The following is a 16,507-nucleotide window of genomic DNA, read 5'->3' on the forward strand; positions in this document are numbered from 1 at the left end:
ATAGGGCTGCCTTCAGATGTCTTCTAAACGTCAGGTAGTTGTTTATTTCTTTGACATTTGATGGGAGGGCGTTCCACAGGGTGGGCGCCACTACTGAGAAGGCCCTCTGCCTGGTACATTGCTGCTGGATTATCTGATTTTCCTATTTCTTGATATTTTGGAATCAGAAAGGCAGAATATCCCCCCAAAAGAATAGACTCTCCTCCACATGCCCAATAGCCAGGGATAAGAAGAGTTGTAACCCAGTAACATTTGGAGAGCCACCCTTGTTTTAATGCTTGTTGCTGAGTAGAGGCCTAAAGCACCCTGGAAATCCTGTTCCAACGTTGCTGGTCTGGATTGACTGGCTTCCTCACCCTTTCTCTCCCATCACTTTGGTTAAGTAGGTTGTGCTACATCCTCTATGTGGCGGCATCAGTCCTGGCCTTGGCCAAACTTTGTTCTGGTTACTCACAGAGCTAACACTGAAAAAGAAAGTGAGATGGCAAGGTAGAAAGTTTCTCAAGTCTCCCAGTCCTTTAGGACCCCAGTGAATACATTCAACTGTACACGAGGAACCTACTCACCCTGCAATTGGGGGGCATAGCTTGTTCACGGTGGGGAAAACTCAGGCGGTAGAATAAGGTGGAATCTGCACTACTGTGTTCATGTCACCATCAAGTGATTTCCCCCCCAAGATGTGCAACAGGTAATGTTGTGAAAATTCCAGCTACTCATTTGGAAGACGCTTTTAGCTGCTTTAGCTCAGTTATCTTGGGTCCCTTCCAACTTTAAGATTCTACAATTTCTGTACATTTTCCTCCACAAAAGTGTCATGAACAGAGAAAGGAGTAATGTATGAAGAACCGTTCAGTGTACAGTGAAAAGCCATGACTGCCATCAGGGAAAGGGAGGCAGATGTAAGTCATGTTGCTATTATTGGATGCTGTGCAGCAGAAGAGAAATGACTTAACAGGTGCCATCAACTAAGTGCAACTGCAGCCTTAAATCCATGGCAGAGCATGAAATGAGGAATGAGAAAAGAGGAAGGGCTTCTGGCTACCCTCCTCGCATCTGCTGATGTTCCCTGTCCACTCACTATTTTTTAAAAGTGCTTAAACTTTGTTGTTGCTGTTGTTTTAGGGCGTGTTTTGTCTAGTTCTGTGTATTTGGGTGGTGCTTTGTCTTTTGTGGAGGCCATGAGCACCAACAACTTCTTCATACGTGCAATGGATATTTTGTGGTACCCACAACCATTTTAGATTTCTAAATGTGCCTCCCCAAACCAAGCCCAAAAGGGAGTCCCAATTTACTGCACGTGTTAAAGTCTTTTACCTTCTCTATTTTTAAGAGAAAGTGTCATGGCTGTAGCACATCTTCAATGAGCTCCTGGAACCCCTGTTGAATACCAGTGACATACAACAATATCTCTGCATTGCATTTTAAAAATATGCCCTTTGAAAACATTTTGCCTCCAAAAGACGAATAAGTGTACAGGTAACTCACAACTTGCACTCATTTAACTTGTGTGCATTCAGCTTTATGCACTTAGCAACAAACATTAAATTTTATTAAAGGTGGTGAAAAGGGGGTGGACATCTAGGAAAGGAGATTTTGGTAATCCCACCCTCTGGGAATGACCACTGGGAAGAGTGCAGTAAGAAGAAACACCATGGTACACCCGCAGTAGCACAACTGGATGCCTTCATCTGCCCCAGATGCAAGAAAACATGTCTCTCCCGTATCTTTCTCTACAGCCACAGCAGGCACTATAACTCTCCAATTTTTTGACTTCCCCCTGAAGGCGCACACTTCCATTGTCTCCCAAGACAGATGGATGCCAACCAATCCCACCCACCATTGAACCTAGTATGTTTGGCTATACACAAGTTTGGCCTTATGCGCTATCCCTGGAAAGTAATCCCAGCATTGAGAGTCGCCTGTATATAATTTGAAGAACCCACTGCCTATTTATTGCATCTGATGAAGTAGACTATTGCTACAAAATCTCATACCACAACGTATTAAACTTTGAGGTGCCATATACAGAAAGTTACTGCTGTAATGAACTGTTGCTCTTCTGGAATTCTTTAAAGCAGCAACTAGATTTATGAAGGAGCCAACAGTAACATAGCCGTAGCAACAGGCCAGCTCTTCTACTTCCTCAAAAATAACCAGCTAAGCCAAACCTCCTTTAACCATTGCCTAAATGGCCTCATCCTTCCTCTTTCTCCCTGAAACCACTTCATTTTTTGGCTGCCTCACACATTTGCTTCTGGAAAAAGGAGGTGTCTTAGACGCAGTGTTGCCTGCCAGTTTCTGTGGAAGTAAGATGCGGCTCAGGGACTGCTGGTTGCTGACCCCGTATTATAGCGTACATGACCACCGCTGTTCTCTAACAGAACTTAAATTATTTTAGACACTTCACTAGAAAGTACAGTAACAAGTCACATTTTAATAGATTTACAAAATTCATATATACAAAACAGTAAGCTAATTCAAAGCTATAATACACATTTTTACACCACATTTTAAAAATCTAATACACAGCTTTCATAAGCTGCTGCTATCACAGCAAAATGTCACAAAGAATTATACTCTTTTAGTGCTTACAAAAGACCAGGGTTGTTTTTAAGCACACAATTAAAAATATAACAGTATGAATTATGGCACTTTCATCACAACTTATTTTTAAATTTGTCACTTTTCAAGAATAATTAAGCTTTTTTTGCTCAAGTTAAAGATTAAGGCAAGCACAGGCCTTTTCTGTCCACAATACTCAATTTTCTGATGATTCACTACACTATACGAGCTCTAGGGCAATATTCTATGTGCGCCACTGAGCATGGAATACTGCCCTAGAGCTGGTATGGTGCAGTGGCCAATTGTGAGCAAGAAACCAAGCATTCATCATGTCAGTTGTGCTTCACTAGTAGCTGTAGTCAAACCACTACTATGTCTGCAATATTGGTATAAAACAAGCCTACTCGTGCAAATATGTGGAATATAGATGAAGCACCACTTGAAAAGGAAGACATTTCTGAAATCACTTCTCAGGTATAATGTCAACACTAGGCAGCATTTTTGTCAGTTCCCTATTTATTTTTTTCAATTATTCTGCTCCCAACTTTTGACCTGAAGCCCCCAAGATAGTGAACAGAAAACAAACACAAACTTGGATTTATGCTGCTTTCTTCAGCCACCAACCAGGGAAAGGAACCAGATGAAATTGTCCCCAAGCAGATCAGTTGCAGCATGGCCACTCTGTATTGCTCTTATGTATAATCTCTACCAATAAGAACCCAATAACAGGCTATGGGCCAGGTGTGCTAAGGAAAATCTTTGGAGAACTCTTGAGGTAGTCTGGGGAAGAACTCCCATGTGATGTAGTTGTTGCTGGGCTAAATCATCCGGGTTGGTAGAACAGATGTTTGGGCCCACATGAGAGATCCTGGAAGTACTAATCAAGTAAGCCAGGACCAGCCTTCCTCCCCTCTCCAGCATGTTAGGTTTGTGTGTGCAGGTAGACTTTTATGTGGAGATCATTCAAACATTTGATTACCCTGCCCACATCCCCAGTAGTACAAACTATGCATCTGTTTCAGCTCTTACAGTGCTTCTAGAAAGCAGATTTTGTAATGTTTAGGTTGGTCCTAATAAGGGTTTTGTCATACTGTTGCTTCTGTGTTGTTGTTTTTTAACCTAGTGTATAAACACTAGTATTCATGTTGTATTTTGACAAGGGAATGGAATTTTACCATTGTGGAACAACCACTGAAAATACCATTCTGTGTGTCTCTGCAGTTTGAATTTGATACATAAATCATGAGAATAGTCTTGGTTGATCTGAAAGTACACAATGGAGTAAAATAAGGAACCGTCTTTTAAGGTATGAGGGCCCCAAATCTAAAGGCTTGATTTTGTTGGTTTTGAAGAGGATACTTGCTTGCCTTTTAGAACATTTATCAGACCTTCTGCATAGCCAAAGCCTCTCAAGAGCACACTGCAAGAAACCTGAATTTGCATGTCCCAGTTATAAACAAACAGGCAGGCTAGGGGGAAAAAAGATTTATGTGTGTGCCAATAGCTACAGTAGTGCCAATAAGTTGTTTTAATATGCTGCCAAATCCTTATTCTGGGGGAAAGCATACAGGCTCTTCATTGGTGGCTTTTGTTTCAATGCATTTTGTTTCAATACACACACCGTTAATGCTTAAGCAGCACTGTTTGAAAGTCTAGAAACTAGATCCTTCTCCAAATCTCTCCCTCCCAACAACAACAACCATCAAAAAAGAGCTCATCAAAAAAACCCCAACCCTCGAGGGTCGGTATAAAACTATGGGAGGTTTGCTAAATCCTAGGTAACTTGCTGGCCCATTGATAAGGGTTCTTTAAATCAGTGAAATGAATTGGTGGCAGAAGTAGAAACATCTACCATATCCACAGCAGTGGCGGTATTTTAGTCACTATCCCAGAGGCCTCAGAAAGTCTTTTTTAATGGGCCTCAAACTTGCCAAGTATGGTAATCTCTGTTCATCCCTTATAAATTTTTGTGGATGGCAGAATGCTACTCTTTATTTTGGATAACACAGCTGCTAAGTTGATAAACTCAAGAGTCAGTTTCAACAATATTCTGTTATGCTAACATGGTAAATTCTGCTCATGTGCACAGTCCACTTGAATATGCAGTGTGCGCATAGTATAACATAGGAACTGTGAACTCATGCCAACTTGCAGCTTCCATTTCATGAAAAATGATTTCCCCCCCGGCAAGTCCTTGCTCCTGGAGAGTTTATATAAAAACAAGCAGATTTTCAGCGGAAAGTCTACTTCCACCTGTGTGTGCACATGCATGTAAATACATATATATGCACACACACCCTGTTAAAGACATGAGGGGGTGATCCTCTTTGTCCATGGCTAAAAACACCAAATGCACAATATACATTATTTACAGCAAAACGTCCTCTGACAAATGAGAAGCTGAAGCCTGTTTGGTATGTAATACGCCACAGCATAAGTTCAAGGCCTGTAATAGACTGTCTGATGTGTAACCCATTCCCCAGCTTAAAAGTATCATCACATCAAGTATTCCAACAACAAATCTTTCCTCTCCCTGCTAATTGTACTTAGGACAAAATGTTCTCAAGGGTTACAATTAAAGGCAAATGTCTTGTGGCTTTGGCAAGAGGAAGAAAGAGCGGGTAATTCAATGGTTGCAGAGCACCCAATACTACTGTACTGGATTGCAAAAAAAGATTTTGAATTCAAAGCAAACTATTGAAACACAGTATATGAGCAGTGCTATGATTAGAAAAGAGGTTTCCCTTATCTGTGTGAAGCTATACTGTTAAAAGATACTTTTAGGATTCCAACTAGTTATTTAAACCAGGCTGCACTGTAATCCTGAAATTGTTAAAACATCCTGCCTGTTAGATGCTAAGCTTCTACTACAATGTTAATCACAAGAATTATATCAGTGTGTGATCATGACCAAGGCGTGCAGCTGAAGGGATGAGAAGCTGGAGAACTAGAGCTAACAGCATCTTAAATGGCAAAATAAATTGGCTGAAAAATGGATTAGGTTGAACTTGATTTTGACTGCAATCCTAAATCTCCATTTACTGGGAAGCAAGTCCCACTGAATTCAATTGGGTTTACTGCTAGGTAGACATAGTTTAGGACTGCAGTCTTAATCTGGCTACCAAAATCTTTACGGTAAGTTTGCCCCAGCAAGGGGCTTCCATCATACCAAAAGATAACTATCTGATACCAAAGGAACAGAGTAATATAATACATTTTACATGCAAATACTACGGTAGCCATACAGAAAAAGAAATACAGTACACGACTAGGCAGAGTTGTAAGAAAAAGAACAATTTGAGAACTGCAGCATATTATTTCTAAGTTTTTATTTTAAAATGCAAGTGATGGCATAGTTCAGATTGTTATAAATGGGTTTGTGCTACTCCCTGCCACTTAAGGGCAAAGAAAAGTTAATAGGTAAAACCGAGGCACTTTTGGGTAGAAAATATATAAAGTTCAATTTTTTAATTGAATAGTCAAGGCTCCTTCTAGACTGTATATTACTGCTGAGGAAGCAAATTAAAATACTGTGACCAGAATACATAAGAGCTACTTATGAATGCCATGGGTTGTGAACATGTCTAATGGGAATTTTCTCCTTTAAAAGCAGGTGCATATTCCACATCACAAACTGCTCTTGAAACTTCTCATGTCAAGATAGCTATTTGAGAAACACAAATCAAACATCTTTTTAGGCATGTGGAATTTAAATTTTCAAAAGAGACATCAATGAAGAAACCCAATGAATAGAAATTGGCAATCGTAGCTGAGATGCATTCCCCTTAACCCTTGAATAGCCATTCATAGCCTGCAAAATTATTCAACACTTTAGCGTACTCATGGCAAAATTGCAATATTGTTTTCTTTTCTAGAAGCAGATATGAAAACAGTAAAATAATTGGTCCTAGAAAGTAAGACAAGTGTCACTAGAAAGTCTCCAAATGTAATTTCATCTCAAAAGGTTGAAATGTCTGCAGTCACTATGTGGTTGTTGTCTTATTGAAATTTTAGTTTTAGATAAAAAGTAGGAGACAAACTCTTTCTTAATGTCCAAAACTTAGCTTGATTTTGCACAAACATCACTATAAGAGTGGAAAATTTCTGGTTCAAAGTAGGGTACACCACACAAAAACATGCTTATATAAATGTGAGTAATCCCCGGAGGGGAAAAAAATACCCTGGAATTTGTCCAAGCAGAAGTCATGAGAGATTTGTTTTAGTTTGCTGTTATTGGTGGCATTTATACCTGGAGTTTTGCCTACTGTGTAAGACATGATTGTCCCAGAGGGGCATAAGCTACAGCATTCTGATATCATGATACAGGAAAGAATAAGCCCTTTATAATTTGATATGACAAGTGTGGTACCAAAAGTATGGTAAACATTTCTTATGTTTAAGAAGATCCCTGAATAAAGTCTATAGCACTGAAAATGTAGGGTTTAGTGTAGTTAATACATACCTCATATCAGACAGAGTGTGAAACATCAGTACACACAAAATAGGCACCCATAGTTAAATTCAACACTTTAGAATTAAAAAGGAAGTTCACATCAACATTATTCACAGCCTCCTGCAAATTCACATGTACTCTGTAGTAGCCTTAAAGGGGCAACTTTGAACTTGACAGTTTACAATATTTTAAGTGTATATTATATAACCTAGTAAATTCATACAGCAACAATTAAGGATTAGTTCAAAGCAGAGCTCTTCTTTCCAAACTCAGTGCAGCTGTAAAGTGGAAACCTCAAGAGCATTTGGCTTTAGTGCTATGAGCAGCCTCTGCTTACCAAACATTTGGCTAAGGAATAGCATTAGCTTCCCTTTTATGTGAACGCCCATAATATGTCTCATACATAATATTCTGTCAAGAGAAAGTTTTCATATAGTTCCAACTATAGGTTTGAGAACAGTTAATGTCTCAGCAGAGCATCTGTGTGAGCTCCAGCCTCATGCTATATGAAAAGTAAAATAAAAAGAAAATAAAAGTCTTATTTTCCATGATGCAATAAACACTGTAACATGTAGTGCAAAGTACAGCCCTGTGTTGCACCAACCCAGGTCTTGGATTTCTGCCCCCTTTCAGGCCAATTGCTAAAATGAAATTCACTAGTGTGGCCAGCCAAGTTCAATTTACAGTTGTAAACTTTGTCAAGAGGGAAACTGTAGAGAGTCTCAAAGAAGAGCTGGATAATCATTTTGGCAAGCACAGTCTGGTTACTGGCAAACAATTTTGCGTACACCAAACTTAGATATTGACATATTGCAATGTATTCTCCAAATAGAAGTATCAATGAACTTACTGGATTTGTTAATTCAGCACCCAAAACAAGTGAGGCAGACAGGCTTTACAACCAACAAACTCTCTTGCACAATGACAGTGGATTAAAAAACACAAATGTCTTTACGTCATTTTTCAAACTTAGAATTATCTTTTCAAAAGGCAGAAGGCAATAATGTTATTAAGAGTTCAAAAGAAGGCACTGCACTTGCAATTTACTACTTTCAGTAGTTTTTTTGTTTGCTTGTTTGTTTAGTTAAGTGATACAGTAGCTAGCTTGAGCTCTCACAGTCCTTCTGCTTGTTGCTCCTCCATTGGGACTGGCTATTTTGCAGCTTCCTTGAGCCAAGTAACAGCATGGATCTTTTTTAAAAAAATCCATCGTATAGGCTATAAAGGTTGGGCCTTCAACTAGGCTAGGTTTGAATAGACAGTTCCTTCAGTTTTCCTTCACTGCAACATAATATCCTTAAGGTTTTCCTGAAGGATTGTATCCTTCACAGCATGGAACACAAAGCGGATGTTTTCAGTGTCTATGGCTGTGGTGAAATGATGGAAGAGGGGTTTACTGCGATTCCGCCGCTTTCTGTCAAAACATTGTACCAGGTAACGCTGAACATCTTCCAACCGGTGAGGATCACCCCTGAAGTCTGAGAAGTACTTCTTAATGCTGACATTCTTCACTTTCTCCACAAGTAGGTCCATTTTGTTAAGGAAGAGAATGATGGAGACATTAAAAAAGAGCTTGTTGTTGACAATGGTTTCAAAGATGTTCATAGATTCAACTAGTCTATTTGTGCGTCTATCTTCCATAAGGACCTGATCATATTCACTTGAGGAGACCATGAATAGTATAGATGTTATCCCATCAAAACACTGAAACCATTTTTGGCGTTGAGACCGCTGTCCACCCACATCAACCATTTTGAAAGGAATCTTCTTGATGATAAAGTCATGCTCCACAATCCCCTTGGTAGCTTTTCTAGCCAGCAAGATGTCTTGCTTACTGGGAAAATAGTTCTGCAGAAAGAGACACGGAGGCAGGGAAAATATCAAAATGGATCAACAGCTGCTTCCATTGAAAGAGGGTACAGATACACTGAGTCAGGGTAGTGACCAGAGGGGTAAAGGAAGGAGAGAAGAAACTAAAGATCAATCTTAAACAACCTGCTCAGCTGAAAATGTGAGTTGAGTCAAGTTCTGTAAGTGAATCACAAGGCCACTCTGCTACATGAACAGCTCACCTTCATTTAAGCTATTTTCATTATGTCTAGTTGGTTGTATGAACTGGCTATAAACCAATTCAATTTGAAGTAACAAACTGAATAGTTTACAAAACTCAGTATCATGAACGTATCCTTTGAAATTCTGTGTACCATCCTTACAACATATGCAATAAAAACTGGGGTTTCTGACAGCCTACAACATGCAAGTTTCACTGTTGCTGGCCCTGGCCAAGTCTCACTGCCACTACATCCAAAGTAAAATGATGTGGTATGTTTAACAATTTTGCAACAAACTGAGCAACAATGCAGACCTATCTTTGTTCCACCTCTCTCTGTCTCAAACACAGAGCCAATTCCTAGGGGCCAAGGTCATGTTGGCCCCCCTGCACTGCATCATGTGACTGATCAGGGAGAGCGGGGCTTACCTGCCCCAAATATTTTATTCAAGTTGGCACCCCTGATATGAACAGTGGGTAGAGGGAAGCATCCCTCTTCCCTGAAAAAGAAATGATACTGTGCAGGTCATTAGTATCTAAGAAATTGTTACAGAGTCACATTTTGCTAGACAAAGGATCCACCTCGTGCCCATGTGCATTAAGAGTGCTGTGTGTAATGTAAGTCTGACTTGCTGACAGTTCCATACAATTCATATCCCATTTGGGAATTATTCAGTTGCCTATATTCACATACTGTCACACAAACAACCTTTTTGTCTTAATACTTCATATTGAAAGTATTAAGAAAAAAAGGTTGTTTGTGTGACAGAATATGAATATAAGCAATTGCATAATTCCCAAATGGGATATGAATTGTACTAACTACTTTATGTACAGTATTCTTTTTTTGGGGGGTGTGTGTGTGTAAACTTTATTCACTTAGGAACAGTTGCCTTTCACCACAGAGTAGATAGAACTGGAAATAGTGACTGTTCCCAAACTGTGGTCAGTGAATTTACCAGTGTTAGGCGAGCTTCATTGAGTTATCTAGATTTGTGGTTGAAATGGGAGATGGCACATCAATTGCACTGAATATTCATATTATTTTTAATTGCATTTTTATTTATTTTACTGTATTACTATTTGAATTCTATGGAATTAATTTGCTACCACAGGCAGAAAAATAATTAAGTAGTTCACAAACACTTGCAATTTTCAAATTGTCTTGGGGTGGGGGGAATTTGGGAACCACTGAGTTAAAGGGTGGTTGAGGAAGACAGTAAGCAGAGTTTAGTTCTGCTCGGTGATTCTCCATTTAGTTCTGCATTTTCTACACTGTACGCATTTGTACAGTTTTTGGTTTTCTGCACGGCCATATGGTTTGAGCATATCAGACAGAGAACATAAAAAGGCACAATGCATTAAGTACTGGAGGACAGAATGGGGCAACGAAAAAGTAAATCTCACCAATTGGCCAATCCGGTCCAAATTATCCAGAAAATATTTCACCGATTCACCCTGTCGAGAGAAGAGGACATTTGCAGCTAATTTCTGGAACTGGGGTTTACAAAGCCAAAACCATGTTTAAAGAGGGGAAAAAACCTTCACTGTACAGAAGCAATATATTGTATTATCCTTGATAATCTTTGAAAACAAGTTTAAAAAGACTAGCATGTGGAAACACATAATGCCAAGTAGCGTAGCCTTCCAACAAAATATAGCTCAGTCCAGGCATTTCCAATCTGAAAAGGGTATACAGCCTTTACATGCTTTCCAGTTAAGGCCATCACATGCCTCTGAAAATCCTCATCTACTTTCTACATGTCCAGAAGCAGGTCCTCCAGGAAATACCTTCCAGATTACTCTGAAGCAACCATACAGGTAGAGTAAGAACAGGGATGGCATGTCAAAACCTGCTGCTTCAGAGCAACTGGGACTTGGACAATCTAGCAAGTTTCCTTTCACCCTTGAGATACAAAATGTTTCTGACTCTAAGCTAATAGCAGCAATGAATGCTGGCTAGAGAGAAAGGAAGCCCTAGTTCAACAGTCTTTTTTTTTTTTTTAAAGTCCCCAAAACTTAATTTTTATTATTCTATTTTAAAGAATTAAGCTGCTCAATTATCAATAGTGTTTGCTTTGTGGTACACAATATTATATTCTCATTAATATTCCTGTTCCTCTTACCCAAAGAGTTAAACACAAAAGGTTGGGTGATTACTTTTTGCACTGCTGTATATCCTATGCTGTATATCCTCTGACTCAATCTTGCCAACTGGGACCACATAGGAGGTGCTGTTCCCATTGTTGAGCAGCAGCCATGAGTCACTGCACAACTGGGAATTGGAAAATCCAAAACTATGAGCAGCAGGGCCTGAAATAGGCCAGGTCCCACATTTCAACATTACTTTGAGCTTCATATCTTGTTCTTTGGATATTTCTGGCTTATATTGTAGAGCTTCTTCCTGCTTTGGTCTTAAAAGAGAGGACTGTGGGGACTCCTGTGTCATTTTCATTTGTGACACTTAACAAGTTAAGAAGAAACAGAGGGCCTTGCTTAGTGCATTGACATTTGGAGCAGCCACTTTCGAAAGAGTCTGCATGCAAAAGCACCTAGACAACAACTTGTTTGGTGTTAAGACGTTTGATGTTAAGACATGATATGATGCAGGGCTTACCAAACTGTGTGTCATGACACATTTGTGAGTCGGCTGCAGTGTGTATGTGCGTTGCACAAATGCTCCTTAATTTGATAGTAAAACTGAATTACTGTGCAATGTGTCACCAACACAAAAAGTTTGGAAAGCTCTGATGTAATGTATACACAATTTTTAGTTGTGTATAAAGAAAGTGACATCAGTAGGACTTCGTTTCTTCATGGATTTAGCACTCATGAGATATGAACTCCATATGAGGTCTCCCAGGGACAAAGCCAACTTAATTTGTTGTTGTCAGATGAAGCACAGGCACAAACTGCAGAAATTTCACACTTGAAGCTTTAGCTAGGTGTTCAGTAACCTTTTTTTTTTTTAAGTGTTAACAGTTCTGATATTTTTCTACAAGTAATCTAATTTATTCTAATACAATATAAGAAATTAGATCATTTGGTCTACATTTGCTAGCCCATTAACCTTTTGCTTTTCCCAGGACAAAGGATTAATTTAGTCTTCCTGATTATGGTTCTATGAAGCCCAGTTCCTAAATTTAGTTCACAGTTTAAGGTTAAATCCAGATCAGGAGTTACAAAAAAGAGCATCTGTAAAAGTTCCAGATACATGTATTTTATTTAAAAAAACATTTCTAACCACTCCATCTTTTAAAAAAATCTCTAAGTAGTCTACAATATATACAATATAAAAATAAAGTATCCTTCTGTCTGAAGCACCTCCAGGGGTGAAGACAAACCGCTGTGTTAGCTGTGACAGTGGGATATTTTCTTTCTAATCTTGCAGGAACAAGCCCTTCATTTTCACTGGCTGCCTCACAGTTCCTAAAGTACAGAAATATAGTTTATGACAGTGGTCCTCAACTGTCTTTTTCTCTGCACCACACTTTCAGAATAAAAAATTGCTTGCACCACACCCCATTTTTTTATTGATAAGAAAAACACTGGAAAACAAAAGTTACAACACCTAACATTGCTTGATATTTTTCCATATTCTGCAAAGTAAAATATTATTTTGATAGTAAGCTATACTACATTATACTACACGGAAATGTTTAAATGTTTATTGAATATTTCTGCCATACTTGCTATCTTCAAGTGCCATCCTTTCAGAGCCACTGGCTTATGAGTACAGTGTTACCTTGTGTTACATACTGAATCTGTTCCGGAGGTCTGTTTGTAACCGGAAACCGCTCGTAACATGAGGCACACTTTTGCTAATGGCGCCTCCCACTGCTGCTGTCCCTCTGGAGCACGTCTTCTGCTCGCACCCTGGGGCAAAGTTCGTAACAAGAGGCATCTACTTCTGGGTTAGCGGAGTGCGCAACCCGCAGCATTCGTAAATGGGGCAGTACGTAACACAAGGTACTACTGTATGTGGGATTCTCAACACCGATGCTGCTAAATCAAATTTAATATGCAGGCAGACCTCTACCTAAAGCAGAGATGGGGAACCTTTTTGATCCAATGGGCCAGATCAGAACTCCACTCCCCACATATCACCTGGGGAGTTTAATCCTGCTTTCTGCAGTGATCTGCTGTACAACCAGCTGCAACTCTATCTGCTGCACACCTGATGCCACATATGCCAACAAGTGGATGTGGATTTTGGAAAACCTCCTCCCTTACAAATGGGGAGGCCTGATGGGCCAAATGTGGCCCAAGGCTGGAGATTCCTCACTCCTGACACAAATGATATGCCCGTAATATCAGTGACACAAAATCAATACCACAGCACTAGCACCTAGGACAAGTGAGAGATGAGTGTCCAATATCTTCAAAGCAATAACTATTGTTGAATTAATTTCTAGTCAAGTGAAACAATGTATGAGTGAACTCCACTGTTTATATACGAGGTGCTCCAATTTCAAGTTATCTCTAATAAGTTTAATGTTGCCAAGAAATCATTTAATATATAATAACATGGATATAATAACATGTCCTAAGGTGAGCAAGTATTTCAAGATTTAGGGTGTTTTGAAACACTAAGTACAGTGGTACCTTGGGTTACAAACGCTTCAGGTTACAAACTCCGCTAACCAGGAAGTGGTTGCTCCAGGTTAAGAAGTTTGCCCCAGGATGAGAACAGAAATCGCGCGCCAGCGATGCAGCGGCAGCAGGAGGCCCCATTAGCAAAAGCACACCTCAGGTTAAGAACCGTTTCAGGTTAAGAACAGACCTCTGGAATGAATTAAGTTCTTAACCCGAGGTACCAATGTAGTGACAGGCATAGACTGATATTAAAGAGTTTTATAATTGTAAAACCAGGGGCATGGAACCTGTGACTCTCTAGAACTGTTGGACTCCAATTTCCAGTAGTCCTAGCCAGCATGGCCAATGGCCAGTAAAGATGGGAGTTGTAGCCCAGCAACATCAGGGGTGGGGCATAGATTCCCAACCCCTGTTGCAGATACAGCCTTGTGAATTACAGTCCACTGGCAATATTTGAAACTCCGATAAAAGCAAATATTCCCCATCCAGTTCCGCAAGTTGGGCAAGAGTATAAATCTTACATTCAGTTCATTTCCCCCCAAAGGAGACATTGATCTGGAATGTTTTAAGTTTGGGTTGCATCAGATAATTGAGCCGATTCTTACGAATTTGTAAGTGTAAAGAAGATATAACATCAGTTTCACACTGTTGTCTCATAAGATTCACAGTATTAACACTCGCATTAAAAACCAAGTAGTTAACACAGTATGCTTCATATGTGTTAAGTGATATTTTAGTGGAAGTACTAATCTAGAAACCTCTGCACAATAATGGAAATACAAACTTTAAACTGTCTCAATGCCTCTGAAAAATAGTCAGGATTACTGTATACAGATGAACAGAAGGCCAGGAAACTTTAGAACAGTTTATAACTGATAGCACATTTGTAAAAGGAGCTAGAATTTTATTAATGTAGCAATGACATCTTTAAAAAAGGAGAGTAAGGCAAACATCATTTTGCTAGAATGACAATCATAGTAGCATCAATGCAGTTCAGTGAAGTAGTGCATTTTTCTCTTCAAATACTCCAAAAATGTAAGATTAATTCAGAAGTGGTCATACATAATGGTTTAGGTGTATGAACTTGCTTAATTCACTTCAATGATATGTTGCTAAATTTTGATGACTACATCCATGTACAGGTACTGAAAGAGCCAATGGGACGTAATGGAAACAGGCTAGGACAAGTTGAAGTTAATAGAATAGTAAACAACTTGCTCTGGGGCCCCTAACATCATTAACTGAGATAAAAGGACTGCCTTCAAAATAAAGCCCTAGCATGCAACTAAGCCACATAATACAGCTATTACTCTATGACTTAGATACTGAACTGCACAATCACATATGGATTAGTCTAGGACTGCAGTTACAGTCTATAGGACTGAGAACAATAGCCCTGTTCTCAAAAGGCTAAAAGCTTTCACCTAGAGCTTTCCCTAAAAGTCAGGAGTACTGTATACTGAAGAATTTGTACCACTAAGGTAACAACCAAACCTTGGAATACCTTAACTGTAAATAGCTTCAGATTTTGCCTCTGTTAGCTATTGTTATACTTCTTTCCCCTGAAGGCTCTTGTGCAACCTGATGCCTGCATGATACCTAGTAGAGTTCCATGTGAATGCCCACCTCCTTCCATATTCTACCTTAAGACTATATGCAGTTTCTTTCTTCTTCTTCTTTTATGCTTTATTAACTGTAGTTACATCCATACATCAAAGATATTTTATAGTCTGTAGATCAAACTTCTCAAAATAAAAATTCCAACAAATAAGTATATATCTTCATAAATTTGACTACCTGTCCTTCTCAACATCTTTTCACTCTAATAAACCTATTGCCTAAATTTATCAGCAAAATCATAATAAAATATTGATATGCATCTATCTATCTATTTTAACCCATTTAACCTTTATTTACAGAGCTTATTCAAAAGCTGCTACCGAATTCAGATTGCAACATTTATTTTTTAAGTAACTCTTTAGAGGTTTCCAGTTATCAATGAACTCCTGTTTTTGCTTATCTTTAATCTTTTCCAAGAGACTATCTAGTTCAGCATATTCTACCAATTTTAGTAACCATTCTGATCTGTTGGGGATTTGGTCACTTCACTCTTCCAATGTTTTGCTGTAAGTACTCTTGCGGCAGTGGTGGCATACAGAAAGACTTTCCTGATCTTCCTATATAGATCTGGTCCTGTAATACCCAATAAAAATGATTTTTTTTTTTTTTGAAGGATGCATTTAACATTTGAAGCTGAATATGTATGCAATTCCAGAAAGTTTTGATCTTTTTACAAACCCACCACATATGGAGCATGGCTCCACTTGATTCTCCGCATCTCCAACATATATTAGGGACACTTTTGTACATATTGGAGAGTTTAGAAGGGGTTAAATACCAGTGGTATAACATCTTTTGAAGGTTCTCCCTTAATGTACAGCATGCCGTAAAGTTCCAATTTACTTTCCGTAGGTGTTCCCATTGGCTCATCTTTATGTTGGGACCAAAGTCTTAGGCCCATGTGATCATTGAGGACTTAACCGCCTCCTCCTTGACTTCCCAGTCCAGGAGGAGTTAGTATGTTTTGGAGAGGGTTTTAGTTTTAGAATTTATTAGATCTGATTCAGATCTGGAAATCTCCGTCGAAAATCCTCTTTTTTAAATCACATTTGAAGGTTTCAGATAATTGATAATATTGGAACCAGGCTGAGACTTGATCTCTTATTTCTTCGATTTTTTAAAATTTTTAATTGGTTCTCTTCCTCTATTAATAATGATTTATAGACAGGCCAATTTCCATTTGTGTTTTTCCTTTTAACGGCAAGAGCTTCAGTTGGTGAGATCCA

The 16,507-nt window shown here is 39.0% G+C and overlaps 1 protein-coding gene across 2 annotated transcripts in view; it reads right to left on the reverse strand.

Moving 5' to 3' along the window:
• Positions 1 to 2,414: 2,414 nt before the first annotated feature.
• Positions 2,415 to 16,507, reverse strand: part of GNA12 (G protein subunit alpha 12) — a 34,746-nt gene continuing 20,653 nt past the window's right edge. For both annotated transcript variants that reach the window (XM_077918719.1, XM_028705480.2), the window contains 2 exons: positions 10,473 to 10,523; positions 2,415 to 8,863 (listed from right to left, as the gene is read on the reverse strand). In XM_077918719.1, coding sequence (XP_077774845.1) covers positions 8,294 to 8,863; positions 10,473 to 10,523 — 621 coding nt within the window. In that variant the 3' untranslated portion in view covers positions 2,415 to 8,293. The remainder of the gene's footprint in view (positions 8,864 to 10,472; positions 10,524 to 16,507) is intronic.

Source organism: Podarcis muralis, chromosome 14 (assembly GCF_964188315.1).
Source record: "Podarcis muralis chromosome 14, rPodMur119.hap1.1, whole genome shotgun sequence".
Lineage (NCBI taxonomy): Eukaryota > Metazoa > Chordata > Lepidosauria > Squamata > Lacertidae > Podarcis > Podarcis muralis.